General features: G+C 37.3%; 1 protein-coding gene across 1 annotated transcript; it reads left to right on the plus strand.

The window, feature by feature from the left end:
* Nucleotides 1–13,851: 13,851 nt before the first annotated feature.
* Nucleotides 13,852–14,220, plus strand: LOC131649478 (uncharacterized). The gene has a single exon (XM_058919239.1). The coding sequence runs from the start codon at nt 13,852–13,854 to the stop codon at nt 14,218–14,220; it is 369 nt and encodes a 122-aa protein (XP_058775222.1).
* Nucleotides 14,221–15,832: the final 1,612 nt, after the last annotated feature.

Here is a 15,832-nt window from a genome sequence, read left to right on the forward strand (position 1 = left end):
GTTTATACCTTGGATGCTAAGAAGACCAAGAGTGATAACTCTCTGATTGCTGGTACGTGTTTCATTAATGGGCATTGTTGTTTTGTGCTATTTGATTGTGGAGAAACACACTCTTTTGTGTCATTGCAATGTATGAAGCAACTTGGGTTGCAAGCTACTCCTTTATTTCCTCCTATGGCGGTTACTACTGCTATGGATGAGATGGTCGAGACACCGTTGGTGTGTGAGAGTTGTGTGTTATCTGTGGGTGGTAGGAATTTCCAGATTGATCTTGTTTGCTTACCACTTAAGAAGGTAGATGTTGTTTTGGGAATGGATTGGCTTTCTGCTAATTCGGTATTCATTGGGTGTGAAGAGAAGTTAATCATTATTCCATCTGAAGAAGCTACTCCGAAAGATGTTTTGACTACTATACTGGAAGGTACGGTAGGCATGATTAATTTCTTGTTTGAGAAAGAGAAGTCTGTTCTGTTGGTTCTTACTGAGGAGACGGGTGACAAGTTAGAGGTTTCACAAATTGCTGTTGTTAGCGAATTTCCTGATGTTTTTCCAGAGGATGTCACTTCTCTTCCTCCGGAAAGGGAAGTGGAATTCTCTATTGACCTGATACCGGGAACAGCTCCTACATCCGTTTCTCCGTATCGGATGGCACCGCTTGAATTAAGAGAATTGAAGGGGCAACAGGAGGAGCTAATGGCTAAACATTTTGTGCGACCTAGTGTCTCGTCGTGGGGAGCTCTAGTGTTGTTAGTAAAGAAGAAGGATGGTGGGATGAGACTATGTATTGATTACTGTCAGTTGAACAAAGCCACTATCAAGAACAAATACCCTTTACCAAGGATAAACGACCTGTTAGATCAATTGAAAGGAGCCTGCGTGTTCTCGAAGATTGATTTGCGGTCGGGTTATCACCAAATCCGTGTGAAGAGCTCAGATGTGCCAAAGACTGCCTTTAGAACCCGTTATGGTCATTATGAATTCTTGGTAATGCCTTTCGGTGTGACGAATGCTCCAGCTGTTTTCATGGATTATATGAATCGGATATTTCAGCCTTACTTAGATCAATTTGTGGTAGTCTTTATTGATGACATTCTTATTTATTCTCGTACTCCACAAGAGCACGAAGAACACCTGAGGATTATTCTGTCGGTATTGCTAGAAAATCAATTGTTTGCTAAGTTAAGCAAGTGTGAGTTTTGGATGACGGAGGTAAGATTTCTTGGTCATGTCATATCTCAAGGAGGTGTGGCAGTGGACCCGTCAAAAATTGAAGCGGTAATTAATTGGGAGAGACCGAGTAATGTCTCAGAAGTCCGAAGTTTCTTGGGCTTAGCCGGCTACTATAGAAGATTTATAAGGGTTTTCTCAATTGGCTTTACCAATGACTAGACTTACCCGGAAGGAGTGTCCTTATGATTGGGATTCGGGGTGTGAACAGAGTTTCATGGGCTTGAAGGAAAGATTGACGACTGCTCTTGTTTTAATCGTTCCTGATCCAAATAAGTCCTATGAAGTATTTTGCGATGCTTCCAAGAAAGGATTAGGGGGTGTATTGATGCAGGATGGTCAGGTGGTAGCATACACATCTCGACAGTTAAAAGTTCACAAAGAGAATTATCCAACTCATGATTTAGAATTGGCTGCGGTTGTTTTTACCTTAAAGGTGTGGCGTCATTAATTGTATGGAGTTCATTTTGAAATGTTCAGTGACCACAAGAGTTTAAAGTACCTTTTCGATCAGAAGGAGTTGAATATGCGTCAGAGGCGGTGGATGGAATACTTGAAGGATTATGATTTTGACTTGAAGTATCATCCAGGCAAGTAAAATAAAGTGGCGGATTCCTTGAGTCGGAAGGTGTTAAAGAGGGCCGAATTGATGATGTTAGAGTATGCATTGTTGGAAAAATTTCGAGATCTCAACCTTCAATTTGTTTGGACCCAAAATGGAGTATTGATGGGAAACTTGAATGTAAATTCTATTTTGAGAAATGATATTCAACAAGAACAAGTGTCAGATGCTAAGTTACAAGAGGTGTTGGTTCAGCCAGGTTTTGCACGAGCTGCAGATGGAATGATTATGTTTAACCAGAGGATTGGCGTTCCGGACGATGCGTTGTTGAAAAGAAGGATTTTGGATGAGGCTCACAAAGGTGATTTCACCATACATCCTGGTTCTTCAAAAATGTATCAAGATTTGAAAAGAGATTATTGGTGGTCTGGAATGAAAAGAGATGTCGCGGTGTACGTATCGGAGTGTGCGGTATGCCAACAAGTAAAGATTGAACATCCAAGACCAGGTGGATTGTTACAGCCACTAGAGATTCCAATATGGAAGTGGGATAGTATTTCAATGGATTTTGTGGTCAGTTTACCTCGTACTCAAGGTGGATATGATTCTATTTGGGTGATTGTAGATCGGTTGACGAAATCTGCACATTTCTTAGCCGTGAAGACTACTTACAAGGCAAGTCATCTTGCACGATTATTTGTTGCATAAATTGTGAAGTTGCACGGTGTACCCTCTAGTATTGTGTCGGATAGAGATCCAAAGTTCACTTCGAGGTTTTGGAGAGCTTTTCAACAAGCGATGGGATCTAAAATATGTTTGAGCACGTCGAACCACCCTCAAACGGATGGTCAAACGGAGTGAACGATACAAACCTTGGAAGATATGTTAAGAGCTTGTGTGCTTGAAAGTAGAGGAAATTGGAAGGAGCTTTTACCATTGATTGAATTTGCGTACAATAACAGTTATCACGCAAGTATCGGTATGGCACCTTATGAGGCATTGTATGGGAGGAAATGTAGAGCACCGTTGTGTTGGTCAGAAGTTGGTGATGATAGAATTTTGGGACCCGAAATTATTCAAGAGACCATGGACAAGATTAGAATGATTCGTGAGAAGGTTAAGCAAGCACAAGATTGTCAGAAGAGTTATGCGGATAACCATAGGAGGCCTTTGGAGTTTGTGGAAGGTGACCATGTATTCTTGAAGGTTAATCCGAGATTGAGGTTGAAAGGACCGTTTAAGTCGAGGAAGTTAAGTCCGAGATACGTGGGACCGTATGAGATTCTAGAAAGGATTGGTGAAGTAGCTTACCGTTTAGCCTTACCACCTTCTCTATCAGAAATGCATGATGTTTTTCACGTGTCTCAACTACGGAAGTTTATCCCCGATCCTCTTCAGCCGATGTTACCAGATGCAATTGAGATAGAATCAGATTTGGCTTTTGAACCCTTACCGAGCCGCATAGTGGGAAGAGAGACTAAAGTGTTACGAAACAAGGAGATTCCTCTTGTTAAGGTTCAGTGGGATGTGACACATCCGGGTGATGCTACATGGGAACTTGAATCGGAAATGCGGGATGCTTACCCTCACCTTTTCAGGTAATTCTTAAATTCGAGGACGAATTTCTATTTAAGGGGGGAGGATGTAATACCCCGTATTTAATAAAAGGCTCTAATGCTATTAGCTGACAGTGAGGTTTTATTAATTGGTGCATTAGAGATACTTTTCGACATTTGAGTTAGTAGTGTAACTTAAGATATTTTCTTATATCATTTTCCTTTTTGCTTTTCTTCTTCATTTTCTACAACAAGAAGGCAAGATAGAGAGAAGAAGTAGAGAGAAGTAAGAGCAAGAGGAGAAAAGAGGAAAAGCATGGATCTTCATCATTTCTCCGCCGAATCAACTCATCTTCGTCATCAACGACTCATAATCAAGGTGGGTTCTAGTTAGAAACTTATAGCCTTTGATTTATGGATGGAAATCATAAGTTTTGCATTTGGGGTTTTTATTAGAAAACCTAGGTTTTGAATCAAATCTTGAATGTTCATGATTGAGTGTTGTAAATCACAAGTGTACCATGTGTATGTTGTTTCTAGGCTTTAGTGTGGTCTGGAACAGGTTTAGATGTGGAAATGGTTGGATTGAACCATGGGAGTAAGCAAGAAAATAGAGCTGGAAATTCTGTTTTCGCGCGCTTCGCGGCGCGAACTATAGGTAGCGGCGCGAACCATGCAGAAGAATTTTGGGGTTTTGGTTCTACCATCAGTACGCGGCGCGTACAAGGGTTCGCGGCACGAACACTATGAGATTTTTGTGAGGTTGCCATTGCCTGAGGTTGGCAGCGCGAATAACTGTTGGCGGCGCGAACTGAAGCCTTTTCTTAACAAAATTTAGTTTTGTTGAGATAAATTGTTTCGACCATAACTTTTGAACCGTAACTCTGTTTTAATCGCCGTTCGAAGCAGTAGGAGGCTAGAAGCGCGTACTTTCTAGTAGTGTAGGTTTTGGGAACAAAAGGGGATTTATTTAATCGAGAGTCGGGAGTTTGCTTGATTACTTGGGTTGTTTATCGTTCGGAACCATGTGAACGGCATGCTTTTGGTATGATGAACATGTACTCTATAATTGTGATAAATTGCCATTGTTTATAGAAAATGATGATAATCGTTGGTTGAATCCTATTGCAGGTGGATTGGTATGCCTTTGTTATAATATGTTATATCAAGGAGGCTTGAATAACTTCATTGTTATATGAATAAAGGATAAGTGAGGAAAACTAGGATTTGTTAGGTGTGTGTAACTTAACAAAGAAAACCTAGGATGAGACATTATATGGACATACGTGTGTTTAGAATTTTATGAAGAAAGGCTAACAGGCCTAGTGATTTGCGTGAGCAATCACCATTGTATGATGTACTAATCGAAACTACTTTATTTCTTTATTTCTTTATTTTTCTTTTGAATGCTAATAGGCATTCCATGTGCAGAGAGACACTGTGCAGAGAGGCACTATTAATCTTGGCAGGTTTGATTCCCGCTTTTGTGTACGAATGGAACCTAATAGGGTAGAGACTTGTGATGGTGTACGGGCCATGTGAAGTGACGATTCATGAAGGAAGGCTCATGAGTCCAAATCCATTTCGTATGTCAAGATTTCCCAAAGGATCCATGACTTGTGCCACCTCCTAGACGTAGAAGGGGACGGGAATAGAGGGATACCTTGGTAACGGTTTTCCGATTAGTAATATTGTGGTTGAGTTGTTGAACTCTATGTATGATTCCATATAATGTTAGTGTGTGAACTCAAGGTCTAGTTCCTTTATGACTTGAGATTGATAGGCTAGAACCTTTTAGAGCCGAGAGGATCCATAAGATAGGGGACTCACTGAGATTTTGTATCTCACCCCATTATATATTGATTTCAGGTACTACAGGTTCCGCGAAGGGTAAGGAGAAAGCAGTTTGATTCCTTATTCCTTATGTTTCTTTTGGATATGGCGAAGCTTTCGTTGTGGATTTTCTTTTGTGATCATTGTTGATCTAGTTCTTAGCTTTTTGTTTGAACATCTTGTATGTATTATGCCAGTGGTAGAACTGTTGTATTAGGGCATTAATATGTATAATGTGTTGACTAGGAACTTATAAGTATTTTCAGTACCAAATACTTGCATTCATGTATACATATATGCTTTGATGTATGTATTTATATATGGGTGTTACAGTTGGTATCAGAGAAGGTCGTATCCTCGACCTAGCCATGAGATATTATAAGTGTTTCTTTCTGTCCAAGATGTGTTGTTTTCACATGAGTTTTGTTGTGTTATGACTATGGTATTGAGCCTGATCAACTTAATCCCATTTTGATGACCTCCAGGAACATGGCGGACGGACGCAGGACTCGTGGTCGACCCCCCACACGGCCTCCATAAGTGAATCCACCGGATGGTGGTGCGAATGTTCCATGGCCCCAGTTCATGCAACGGATGCAACAGCAGCAGAATCAGTTCATGCTACAGATGATGCAACAGATGAATGACGGTCATAATGTTCCCGTGGTTGTGCCCGAAGCTGTAGGTGGGACTTATAGGGATTTCATTCGCATGAATCCTCCGGAATTTCATGGCGGACTAGATCCTATAAAAGCGCATGAGTGGGTGGCCAATGTGGAAGGAATCTTTGAGATCGTGCATTCTAGTGAAGAGAACAAGGTGGTGTTTGCTTCTCATTCGCTGAAGGGTCCAGCTATGAGATGGTGGAAGGGTGCTTCTGCTTTGATGACTACTCAGGAAGTACCTAAGGAATGGGAAGATTTCAAAACCACTTTTATGGAGAAATACTTTCCTAGTTCGCTGAGGACTAAGAAGGGGTTGGAGTTCCAACAGTTAAGGCAGGAAAATATGTCAGTGGCTACTTATGCTGAGAAGTTTGAAATTTTGGCTACTTACTCTAGGCAGGCCGCGTATGCTCCTGATGAGAGTTGGAAGGTGGACCAGTTTCTGTTTGGTTTAAGGGCTGATATTTCACATAGTGTGTCCCAGAGGGAGTTCACTACTTATACGGAGTTGTTGCGACAATGTTATGTAGCTGAGACCAGTTTGAAGAAAGTTCAAACTGAGGAAGATTTGAAGAAGAAGAATCAAAATGAGATAGGAAGGCCAAGCCAACAATTTCGACCTAGGCCACAAGCTTTCAAAGGGAAGCAAGTGCAAGGTTCTCAGTCTAGTGCACCTCCGGTGTGTCGTAGTTGTGGTAAGAATCACCTTGGAAGGTGTAACTTTGAAGGGGTGAAGTGTTTTCATTGTCAGCAATAAGGGCATATGGCTAGGAATTGTCCTCAGAATAGGAATCAAGTGCAAGGAAGGGGTACTGGTAGAGTTTATACCTTGGATGCTAAGAAGACCAAGAGTGATAACTCTCTGATTGCTGGTACGTGTTTCATTAATGGGCATTCTTGTTTTGTGCTATTTGATTGTGGAGAAACACACTCTTTTGTGTCATTGCAATGTATGAAGCAACTTGGGTTGCAAGCTACTCCTTTATTTCCTCCTATGGCGGTTACTACTGCTATGGATGAGATGGTCGAGACACCGTTGGTGTGTGAGAATTGTGTGTTATCTGTGGGTGGTAGGAATTTCCAGATTGATCTTGTTTGCTTACCACTTAAGAAGGTAGATGTTGTTTTGGGAATGGATTGGCTTTCTGCTAATTCGGTATTCATTGGGTGTGAAGAGAAGTTAATCATTATTCCATCTGAAGAAGCTACTCCGAAAGATGTTTTGACTACTATACTGGAAGGTACGGTAGGCATGATTAATTTCTTGTTTGAGAAAGAGAAGTCTGTTCTGTTGGTTCTTACTGAGGAGACGGGTGACAAGTTAGAGGTTTCACAAATTGCTGTTGTTAGCAAATTTCCTGATGTTTTTCCAGAGGATGTCACTTCTCTTCCTCCGGAAAGGGAAGTGGAATTCTCTATTGACCTGATACCGGGAACAGCTCCTATATCCGTTTCTCCGTATCGGATGGCACCGCTTGAATTAAGAGAATTGAAGGGGCAACAGGAGGAGCTAATGGCTAAACATTTTGTGCGACCTAGTGTCTCGTCGTGGGGAGCTCTAGTGTTGTTAGTAAAGAAGAAGGATGGTGGGATGAGACTATGTATTGATTACCGTCAGTTGAACAAAGCCACTATCAAGAACAAATACCCTTTACCAAGGATAAACGACCTGTTAGATCAATTGAAAGGAGCCTGCGTGTTCTCGAAGATTGATTTGCGGTCGGGTTATCACCAAATCCGTGTGAAGAGCTCAGATGTGCCAAAGACTGCCTTTAGAACCCGTTATGGTCATTATGAATTCTTGGTAATGCCTTTCGGTGTGACGAATGCTCCAGCTGTTTTCATGGATTATATGAATCGGATATTTCAGCCTTACTTAGATCAATTTGTGGTAGTCTTTATTGATGACATTCTTATTTATTCTCGTACTCCACAAGAGCACGAAGAACACCTGAGGATTATTCTGTCGGTATTGCTAGAAAATCAATTGTTTGCTAAGTTAAGCAAGTGTGAGTTTTGGATGATGGAGGTAAGATTTCTTGGTCATGTCATATCTCAAGGAGGTGTGGCAGTGGACCCGTCAAAAATTGAAGCGGTAATTAATTGGGAGAGACCGAGTAATGTCTCAGAAGTCCGAAGTTTCTTGGGCTTAGTCGGCTACTATAGAAGATTTATAAGGGTTTTCTCAATTGGCTTTACCAATGACTAGACTTACCCGGAAGGAGTGTCCTTATGATTGGGATTCGGGGTGTGAACAGAGTTTCATGGGCTTGAAGGAAAGATTGACGACTGCTCTTGTTTTAATCGTTCCTGATCCAAATAAGTCCTATGAAGTATTTTGCGATGCTTCCAAGAAAGGATTAGGGGGTGTATTGATGCAGGATGGTCAGGTGGTAGCATACACATCTCGACAGTTAAAAGTTCACAAAGAGAATTATCCAACTCATGATTTAGAATTGGCTGCGGTTGTTTTTACCTTAAAGGTGTGGCGTCATTAATTGTATGGAGTTCATTTTGAAATGTTCAGTGACCACAAGAGTTTAAAGTACCTTTTCGATCAGAAGGAGTTGAATATGCGTCAGAGGCGGTGGATGGAATACTTGAAGGATTATGATTTTGACTTGAAGTATCATCCAGGCAAGTAAAATAAAGTGGCGGATTCCTTGAGTCGGAAGGTGTTAAAGAGGGCCGAATTGATGATGTTAGAGTATGCATTGTTGGAAAAATTTCGAGATCTCAACCTTCAATTTGTTTGGACCCAAAATGGAGTATTGATGGGAAACTTGAATGTAAATTCTATTTTGAGAAATGACATTCAACAAGCACAAGTGTCAGATGCTAAGTTACAAGAGGTGTTGGTTCAGCCAGGTTTTGCACGAGCTGCAGATGGAATGATTATGTTTAACCAGAGGATTGGCGTTCCGGACGATGCGTTGTTGAAAAGAAGGATTTTGGATGAGGCTCACAAAGGTGATTTCACCATACATCCTGGTTCTTCAAAAATGTATCAAGATTTGAAAAGAGATTATTGGTGGTCTGGAATGAAAAGAGATGTCGCGGTGTACGTATCGGAGTGTGCGGTATGCCAACAAGTAAAGATTGAACATCCAAGACCAGGTGGATTGTTACAGCCACTAGAGATTCCAATATGGAAGTGGGATAGTATTTCAATGGATTTTGCGGTCAGTTTACCTCGTACTCAAGGTGGATATGATTCTATTTGGGTGATTGTAGATCGTTTGACGAAATCTGCACATTTCTTAGCCGTGAAGACTACTTACAAGGCAAGTCATCTTGCACGATTATTTGTTGCATAAATTGTGAAGTTGCACGGTGTACCCTCTAGTATTGTGTCGGATAGAGATCCAAAGTTCACTTCGAGGTTTTGGAGAGCTTTTCAACAAGCGATGGGATCTAAAATATGTTTGAGCACGTCGAACCACCCTCAAACGGATGGTCAAACGGAGTGAACGATACAAACCTTGGAAGATATGTTAAGAGCTTGTGTGCTTGAAAGTAGAGGAAATTGGAAGGAGCTTTTACCATTGATTGAATTTGCGTACAATAACAGTTATCACGCAAGTATCGGTATGGCACCTTATGAGGCATTGTATGGGAGGAAATGTAGAGCACCGTTGTGTTGGTCAGAAGTTGGTGATGATAGAATTTTGGGACCCGAAATTATTCAAGAGACCATGGACAAGATTAGAATGATTCGTGAGAAGGTTAAGCAAGCACAAGATTGTCAGAAGAGTTATGCGGATAACCATAGGAGGCCTTTGGAGTTTGTGGAAGGTGACCATGTATTCTTGAAGGTTAATCCGAGATTGAGGTTGAAAGGACCGTTTAAGTCGAGGAAGTTAAGTCCGAGATACGTGGGACCGTATGAGATTCTAGAAAGGATTGGTGAAGTAGCTTACCGTTTAGCCTTACCACCTTCTCTATCAGAAATGCATGATGTTTTTCACGTGTCTCAACTACGGAAGTTTATCCCCGATCCTCTTCAGCCGATGTTACCAGATGCAATTGAGATAGAATCAGATTTGACTTTTGAACCCTTACCGAGCCGCATAGTGGGAAGAGAGACTAAAGTGTTACGAAACAAGGAGATTCCTCTTGTTAAGGTTCAGTGGGATGTGACACATCCGGGTGATGCTACATGGGAACTTGAATCGGAAATGCGGGATGCTTACCCTCACCTTTTCAGGTAATTCTTAAATTCGAGGACGGATTTCTATTTAAGGGGGGAGGATGTAATACCCCGTATTTAATAAAAGGCTCTAATGCTATTAGCTGACAGTGAGGTTTTATTAATTGGTGCATTAGAGATACTTTTGGACATTTGAGTTAGTAGTGTAACTTAAGATATTTTCTTATATCATTTTCCTTTTTGCTTTTCTTCTTCATTTTCTACAACAAGAAGGCAAGATAGAGAAAAGAAGTAGAGAGAAGTAAGAGCAAGAGGAGAAAAGAGGAAAAGCATGGATCTTCATCATTTCTCCGCCGAATCAACTCATCTTCGTCATCAACGACTCGTAATCGAGGTGGGTTCTAGTTAGAAACTTATAGCCTTTGATTTATGGATGGAAATCATAAGTTTTGCATTTGGGGTTTTTATTAGAAAACCTAGGTTTTGAATCAAATCTTGAATGTTCATGATTGAGTGTTGTAAATCACAAGTGTACCATGTGTATGTTGTTTCTAGGCTTTAGTGTGGTCTGGAACAGGTTTAGATGTGGAAATGGTTGGATTGAACCATGGGAGTAAGCAAGAAAATAGAGCTGGAAATTCTGTTTTCGCGCGCTTCGCGGCGCGAACTATAGGTAGCGGCGCGAACCATGCAGAAGAATTTTGGGGTTTTGGTTCTACCATCAGTACGCGGCGCGTACAAGGGTTCGCGGCGCGAACACTATGAGATTTTTATGAGGTTGCCATTGCCTGAGGTTGGCAGCGCGAATAACTGTTGGCGGCGCGAACTGAAGCCTTTTCTTAACAAAATTTAGTTTTGTTGAGATAAATTGTTTCGACCATAACTTTTGAACCGTAACTCTGTTTTAATCGCCGTTCGAAGTAGTAGGAGGCTAGAAGCGCGTACTTTCTAGTAGTGTAGGTTTTGGGAACAAAAGGGGATTTATTTAATCGAGAGTCGGGAGTTTGCTTGATTACTTGGGTTGTTTATCGTTCGGAACCATGTGAACGGCATGCTTTTGGTATGATGAACATGTACTCTATAATTGTGATAAATTGCCATTGTTTATAGAAAATGATGATAATCGTTGGTTGAATCCTATTGCAGGTGGATTGGTATGCCTTTGTTATAATATGTTATATCAAGGAGGCTTGAATAACTTCATTGTTATATGAATAAAGGATAAGTGAGGAAAACTAGGATTTGTTAGGTGTGTGTAACTTAACAAAGAAAACCTAGGATGAGACATTATATGGACATACGTGTGTTTAGAATTTTATGAAGAAAGGCTAACAGGCCTAGTGATTTGCGTGAGCAATCACCATTGTATGATGTACTAATCGGAACTACTTTATTTCTTTATTTCTTTATTTTTCTTTTGAATGCTAATAGGCATTCCATGTGCAGAGAGACACTGTGCAGAGAGGCACTATTAATCTTGGCAGGTTTGATTCCCGCTTTTGTGTACGAATGGAACCTAATAGGGTAGAGACTTGTGATGGTGTACGGGCCATGTGAAGTGACGATTCATGAGGGAAGGCTCATGAGTCCGAATCCATTTCGTATGTCAAGATTTCCCAAAGGATCCATGACTCGTGCCACCTCCTAGACGTAGAAGGGGACGGGAATAGAGGGATACCTTGGTAACGGTTTTCCGATTAGTAATATTGTGGTTGAGTTGTTGAACTCTATGTATGATTCCATATAATGTTAGTGTGTGAACTCAAGGTCTAGTTCCTTTATGACTTGAGATTGATAGGCTAGAACCTTTTAGAGCCGAGAGGATCCATAAGATAGGGGACTCACTGAGATTTTGTATCTCACCCCATTATATATTGATTTCAGGTACTACAGGTTCTGCGAAGGGTAAGGAGAAAGCAGTTTGATTCCTTATTCCGTATGTTTCTTTTGGATATGGCGAAGCTTCCGTTGTGGATTTTCTTTTGTGATCATTGTTGATCTAGTTCTTAGCTTTTTGTTTGAACATCTTGTATGTATTATGCCAGTGGTAGAACTTTTGTATTAGGGCATTAATATGTATAATGTGTTGTCTAGGAACTTATAAGTATTTTCAGCACCAAATACTTGGATTCATGTATACATATATGCTTTGATGTATGTATTTATATATGGGTGTTACAACGAAGATATTGAAACAAAGTCAAACATATACTTCGCTATCCTAGAGATGCAGGTTACTTGTCAGATCCTCACAATGGTATATCAGAAACAAGTTATTTGTTTACTTGTGATGGTACATCCTTCATGGAGATCTATAAAACAAATCATGGCAACAACTTCATAAAATCCTGCATAACTATTAACACTACATGAAGTCACTTTGAAGAAGACATTTTAAGCAACGACTACAAAGAATATCGCCTCACATATAAATGTATACATGAGGGGGAGAAATAAATATTTTCTGCACTCTTTTTCCCTGCACCATGGTTTTGTCCCATTGGGTTTTCCTAGTAAGGTTTTTAACGAGGCAGTTCACATTCAAAGGATATTGTACTCTTTTTCCTTCACTATATTTTTTTTCCACTGGGTTTTTTCTTGTAAGGGTTTAATGAGGCATATCCTCAATGCACATCCAAGGGGGAGTGTTATGAATATTTATATTCGTGGATGTCCATCATTCTCCTAGTTTTTCATCTTCCTATTCCATACTTAATATTTGTGATTTTTCATCTCCCTTGGGTCCTATAAATAGAGACTCACATTGCAATGTAAATAGTACTTGATAGAAGATAATATAATATTGTTTTTTCTCTTCTCTACTTCTCTTTGATCTCTATTGTTTTAGTTAGTTTTATAATAGTATATTATTTTTTAAATCTTTTTTCGATTTTGAAACCCTGATTTTTTAGGACCTATCCTATGGCCTAATTATTTTGACCTAAGACCGGCCTTGCATCTTAACAATAATAAAAAAAATTGAGAGTGTACCTGTATGTTATTTTACATTTAAACGCAATATTATAGCGTGAATTAGTTTTTTTTAAAGATAATATAATAAAAACTAGAAATTAGGAATATATTTCACTAAAGTATGAAAAAATAATTGTAATTAGTTTTTTTTAAGTATAAAATCGATTTCTTTTTCACTATATTTTTGAATTAATCTTTTTTTTAATAAATTCATAATTAACTATTAATTTTAAATCATTTATCTTAAAAATTTAAAAATTAAAAAAATGCCGGAGATTCTGTTATAATAAGGACTTTTCTTAACAAAGATTTAAATTAAAAATAAAAATAAAAACAGTATTAGCTTTGAATTATTAGTTAGTTTTCTTCCCTTACCCATGAAACAATATTTATTGACTAATCGAAATAAGGGGGCTATTTCTATCTTTAGCCATATAAATAGAAACAATATACTAGATTTTCTTTAGCAATAAATTGAAATAAAATATTTAAATACTCTAATATGATTGGAGCTAATTAAAACTCTATATATAGAGACGATTAATAAACAAATTGAACACATGATACTAAACCCAAATATTAGTTTTTGTTATTATAACTTTGAAGTTTATATTCTTCTTTCTCCTCAGTTACTTGTCAATGGAAACCTCCATCGATTTACGTGTCACTCCTAGCCGTCGATCAATCGGGTCTTCACATGGCTTTCATAGTTTTAAGAACTGCTTTTTAATTAATTTTGAGTACAGAGACCTAGAGCTCTTCTTTACAACTACAATTAAGGATATTTTGGGGACTCATTTTAAAATATTATGTAATTGTACGAGAGAAGATCTTAACCATATCTTCCGTAGGATGTTTCACTTCGTGCCACTACACATATTATACATGATTCTACCAAAAATAGAAGAATGTGCTAGACAAATGATTGCAAACAACTCGGAAGGACGTGACATATTAGAGATGGATGTGTTGTTTCATGTTATAGAAGAGGATGGAGAAGATATAAACCAAGATGATGATGGTCAAGCCCAACAAGTTGTCGATTTGTTGGAGAAATTACAGAGTGATTATCTTCCTTCCAATTCAACAAGACAATGTTCAATTTGTTTGGAGGAGTTTTGCGCTACATCCAATCTTGTTTCTACAAAATGCTCACATGTTTTTCATGAAAAATGTATGGTCTCGTGGATACAAAAATGCACTCATAATTCATTAACTTATTCTTGTCCATTGTGTCGGTGTCAAATTCCGTGAACGTGGATAGTAATTCTTGTTAGGTATCTTTTCAATCTTGTTTGCTAGAGTTCATATCGATCTTCATTTGCAATTAGTTTGATATTAAGAGTATTCGCTAGAGTTCATATAGATCTTTATTTGCAATTAGTTTGATATTAAGAGTATTTGTTAGTTAGTGAATTTTATGATTTCTAATTGTTCACTCTTAATTTTTAAATGCGACATTGTTTATGGAATTTAATATCAATATTATTTTTAAATTATTATTTATGTAGTTTTTTAAGAGAACGATATAGTCGTGTGCCCTAGTTTAAACCTTTGTTTTGTGATTGTTAAATATAAGTATACTAGTATATTTATCCGTGCGAGACACGGGATAAAAAAATTTATGTTAAAAAAATGTTTTATAATTACTTATAATTTACAAATGAAGTTATATTAACATTATACTCTGTCTTTGTTATTAGTTGCACACAAATTTTTTTATCAATAGTAAACTATATTTTGTTTATAAAAATATTTTTATAACTTAAAAATTTAATTTACTTAACTATATATTTTTTTAATTTTTAAATTATGATGCTAATTTAAAAAGAATAGAATTTGTTAATTTTTTTTGTAAGTTACCAAAAAAAATTATTTAGCCTTTAAATATATAATATCAATTAAGAAATTAAGACGAAAATCTTTTTTATAGTTGCCCGATATGAAACAAATGAATAAGATCTCATTTTAAAGATGACCTTCATAAACAATCTATATGAAATCAATTTTAATTTAGAAAACTTATATATTTATAGATTTTTGTGAATAAAATGATAAAGATTAGAATCAAATCAAAGAAATTATAGAAATTAAAAATTTAAATATTTATAATGATTCAGTATGTAAATAAATTATTAATTTCCTACAGATATTTGTTATTTTATTTTTAATTATTATTCTCTAGATATGATATTTGATGGTGAATATTTTAATAATATTTAATTATGAGTAAACAAAATAAATAAGAGATCAATTTAATTTGATAGCGTCCTTAGTTAAATAAAATTCTATATATGATCTATTATATTCTAATCAATTGATGATTTTATTATATATTAATTATTAGGTAATTTATTTATTAAAAGTTCGTAATATTTTTTTATAAACAAAAACAATTCTATTCAAGTAGCTCGTCTTTATAATTCTTCACTTATTTTAATTTCTTATTTATTTCTAATTTAAACTATCACCAGATTATTTTGATATAAAAAAAATGCAATATATAAAATGATATATTATATATTTGCATATAATTTTAGAGTTTAATACAATATTAATTATTATTTTATAAATAGGAAAACTTAATAATTTTCTCCATTTATTTTTAATATGAGTGAAGACCCATTTTGGTCTCTCACAAAAATCACACAATCCAAATTAGTCCCTCACAAAATAAAGGACTCGATTTAATCCCTTACAAAATTTAACCGGACCATATTAGTCCTTATGTTAATATTTTTATCAAATCGGTTTTTTTTCATACTGTTAAACCGTGACTGGACTCACGTTAGCTTTTATTTTTTATTTTTCATTTTTTAAATACTAAATTAATTTTTAATTATAATTTTATTTTTAAACAATTCTG

The sequence above is a fragment of the Vicia villosa genome, linkage group LG2 (genome assembly GCF_029867415.1).
Source record: "Vicia villosa cultivar HV-30 ecotype Madison, WI linkage group LG2, Vvil1.0, whole genome shotgun sequence".
NCBI lineage: Eukaryota > Viridiplantae > Streptophyta > Magnoliopsida > Fabales > Fabaceae > Vicia > Vicia villosa.

Excerpts from the sequence above, each read along its gene's own strand:
- LOC131649478 (XM_058919239.1), top strand. The coding sequence starts at position 13,852 with ATGATTCTACCAAAAATAGAAGAATGTGCTAGACAAATGATTGCAAAC.